Source organism: Echinops telfairi, unplaced genomic scaffold (genome assembly GCF_000313985.2).
Source record: "Echinops telfairi isolate 266 unplaced genomic scaffold, ASM31398v2 ScPeMD7_21;HRSCAF=78, whole genome shotgun sequence".
NCBI classification, from domain to species: Eukaryota; Metazoa; Chordata; class Mammalia; order Afrosoricida; family Tenrecidae; genus Echinops; species Echinops telfairi.
In genome coordinates this window covers 494,019-497,599 of record NW_022103918.1, presented here as the reverse complement: position 1 = coordinate 497,599, position 3,581 = coordinate 494,019, and the positions used below count along the sequence as shown (strand labels likewise).

The 3,581-nt window shown below is 46.8% G+C and overlaps 1 protein-coding gene across 1 annotated transcript in view; it reads left to right on the top strand.

The window, feature by feature from the left end:
• The window catches only part of GUCY2C (guanylate cyclase 2C), a 109,030-nt gene extending 106,626 nt beyond the window's left edge, over positions 1 to 2,404 (top strand). Inside the window, exons 26-27 of the mRNA XM_013007499.2 lie at positions 1,607 to 1,713; positions 1,801 to 2,404. Of these exons, the coding sequence (XP_012862953.1) occupies positions 1,607 to 1,713; positions 1,801 to 1,975 (282 nt within the window). The 3' untranslated portion in view covers positions 1,976 to 2,404. The remainder of the gene's footprint in view (positions 1 to 1,606; positions 1,714 to 1,800) is intronic.
• The last annotated feature ends 1,177 nt before the right edge of the window (positions 2,405 to 3,581 follow it).

Below are 3,581 nucleotides of genomic sequence, written 5' to 3'. Positions count from 1 at the left end.
AGAGAGATGGCATTATATACCTAGTAGCGGCTTTGGAAACCTTCCTTTTCTGGTGGCTGGAAAATATGTGTTATGAACTTGTTCAGAAAAAGACATCAGTTTAGAGCTCAAAAATGCTTGTCTAATGAGCTCTGGTGGTGTTGTGGGTTAAGTGCTAGGATGCTAACCTTAAGGTCGGCAGTTCCAGCCTACCAGCTGCTCGAGAGCAAGTGCAGACTTTTTGCACCTGTGAAGATTTACATGTTCAGTCCCTGAGGTGGACTCAACTTCATGGCAGTGGGCTAATGCATAGTTGGGGGTCCTGGTGGACCAGTGGACTAAGTGTTTGGCTGCTAACCCTAAATTCAGCTCCGTGGAGAAGGAACATGAGGCTGCCTTAGAAAGTCTATGGAACAGGTCTGCTGTGCCCTATCGGCGGCTGTGAGTTGGAATAAACTCAGTGGCAGCGGGTGATTGTGTGTCTCAGGAGCCCTAGGGGCACAGGGGTGAAGCACGCAGCCACTAACAGAGAGGTTAGAGGTTGGGACACACCGGCCATGCTGCAGGAAAAGGACAAGACGACCTGCCTCCGTAATGGTTACAATAGAGCCTTGGAAACTATGGGGCAGTTCGACTGTGTCCTGCGGGGTCACTCTGTGTCAATGAGGTGGCACAGCTCTCTCTAGTCCAAACTGGAAACCGAACCGTTCTCAGTTCTCTGCCCACAGATTCCCCCCTCCGAAGTGCGTGTGAGATAAATGATTGTTGTGTGTTGTGTACCCTTTCCCACAGTAGCATATGTAACCCCAGCTCTCCCTAACCAGGCCTCCTCATTTTAACACAGGTTGCTTTCAGAGTGAAATTGAACCATCACTGTGAAGTTGAAATATTGCTTTCCATTCGAAATACAGTCTGCTTATTCCCTACCGACGTATGTAGCAAGAGTGACTATCTAAAGCTCATTGAAAGCAAGGGTCCCTTCGCAGTCACGGTACTTCCTGGGTCTAGCAGTATGGAGCTGAGGAAATGGCTCAGCAGCCACAGCTACACAAAGGAGGAGAAGCCCCAGCCGCCAAGGCCAATTGCCCCAAGGCAGAGGTTAGACTGGCCTCCGGCCTCCATCTGCCAGCCTTCTTTGACCCTATTTTGACACCAGCCATTCCTCCCACAGCACTCTACTTCTCCGTTCAGTTTACAGACAAAACTCACAACTATTGGGGTTCAATAGGAAGCCTAATAGGTTACCACAAAGCAGGAACAAAACACATGGAAGATGCCGTCCTTGGGGCACAGCAGCACCTCTGCTCAGCCAGCAGCCAAGTCTCTCTCTGCTCTCAGTCTCTCAGTCCCCTGGTCTCTGCCTACTTGGGCCAGGAAGTCCACCTGCCACTCTGCCTCATTTCCTCATGGTCTCAATGGCACAGTTCCTTGGCTATGTCCTGGTGTGAGTACTCTGGTACATCTGCTGCCCCTGCCACTTCTCGCATGCACTCGGGTGGTGGCTCTTCTTTCTTGGGGGTCATGGGGGAGCCTCTGTTCCTGCTTCTGAGATGGCTCACTTCTACCCAGCGGAATAGGAAATCTGGCAGTCCCCTCTATTAGTGTTTCACACCCTATATTTGCCTAGCTCCGCCCAATCGTTCAGTGGGAGTTAGAGAAAAGAGATCAGAAGCGACAAACTAAGCAAATTCACTTCACCACACTAGCACAGGGTATGCAATTAGTGAGGATTGGGTAAGCTGAACTGGTGATTCCAGAGCTAAGGGCTAGACTGCCTAAATAGCTGATAAGTTCCATTTTCTCTCACCATCCTCTTTATAGGGAGAATCAACAACGCTTGCAAGCAGAATTCTCAGACATGCTTGCCAACTCTTTGCAGAAAAGACAGGCTGCCGGGATGAGAAACCGAAAACCAACTCGCATAGCCAGCTACAAAAAAGGCACTCTGGAATACTTGCAACTGGATAGCACAGGCAAGGAGAACACCTATTTTTAAAGAAGACCCACGAACTCGGGCCAGTAAAATCCAGTCTCCCGTGTCCTGGAAAGCCTGTACTTTTCTGGGACGTCCCTGAAAGAGAAAAAGACTTAGATGCATTCTCCTTTGCAATGGCTGGAACACAAACTGTCTTCCACGAATCAAATGTGAGCTCTCAATATAAAAACTACCTTCTGCTCCAGGGACCTCCCATCTGCATAAAAGGAGCAATGGAATGAATATACTACCTAGAACTTCAGGAGATTTTGTTCTTATTTCATTTATGCTTTGTTTACTAACCTTCCCTCCCCCCCTATTTTCATGAAAGGTTTTTTTTTTAATTGCCCCAATTATATTTTAAATACCTTATGGCCATGAAATTATATTTAACTCATAATTTTTGGAGAGAATATGTTATATTTTAGACAGGAATAAAAGTTAAAAGTGTGCCGTGTCTGTGAATATGGCTCCACCTTTTCTCCCCATTTTCCCAGAATGCACCAGATATCTGTGTTCCCTGGGCACACAGAACTCCCCTGCACTGAAGTGGAGTAAAGCTAGCATTGTTGCTCAGGGGCAAGAGCCCCAAAGGTCAGTAGCACCTACTGCACTGAGGAGATTTTTATGGCTGTCCTCGTACCCAGAGAAATAGGGCCTGTAGCTGTCTTGGGTCTAAGGTGAAGTCAAATCCTATTTACCTGTGAAGACACAGTATTCAAACTCTGCAAATATCGCCTTGCCACCACGCAGCAAGAAACCTTAGTGACACCATGGTTAAGTGATTGGCTGTTCACTGAAAGGTTGACATTTCGAACCCACCAGCTGCTCTACTGGAGAAAAACTAAGGATCTGCTCCTGTTAAGATTTCAGCCTAACCCCCATGCCCTCCCACCCTAGGGGGACAAATAACAGAAATATGGGTGGAGAGACAGCGGATGGGGTAAGATATGAAAATAACAATAATTTATAATTTATCAAGGGTTCATGACGGTGGGAGGAGGGAGGGAAAAGGAGGAGCTGATACCAAGAACTCAAGTAGCAAGACAGTGCTTTGAAAATAACAATGGCAAAATATGCACAAATGTGATTGATACAATTGATGTATGGATTGTTCCAAGATCTATAAGAGCCCCCCATAAAATGATTTTTTAAAAACACGATTTTAGTCTAGAAAACCCTATGGGAAGTTCTATACTGGCTAAAAGGGTCCCCCTATGCATCAGAATCAACTCAAAGGCACTCAACAACCACTCAACTGCTCTCCCAGCCTCCTCCTTTGTGCCCGGCACCACTCATGAGTTTCTGAGAAAATGACAAATATCAGCTATTGTGTAGGCTAGAATCTGTAACCAAAAACCCAAACCAAGTGCCATCAAGTCAGTTCTGTGTCATCGAGACCCAACATAGGGTTTCAAAACCTGTCAATATTTCTGGGAGCTGACCACCTCGCCCTTTCCCCAAGGAGCAACTGGTGGATTTGAACCACTGGCCTGTCCGTTAGCAGTTCAATGCTTACTGGATAGCACTACCAGGACTGCTCAGAGTCAGTAAAGGCAAGAAGAAATGTGTGGCACTTCTGGCAATAGGCTCTAAAGGGAAACAACTGCTTCACTTTATAACTCTT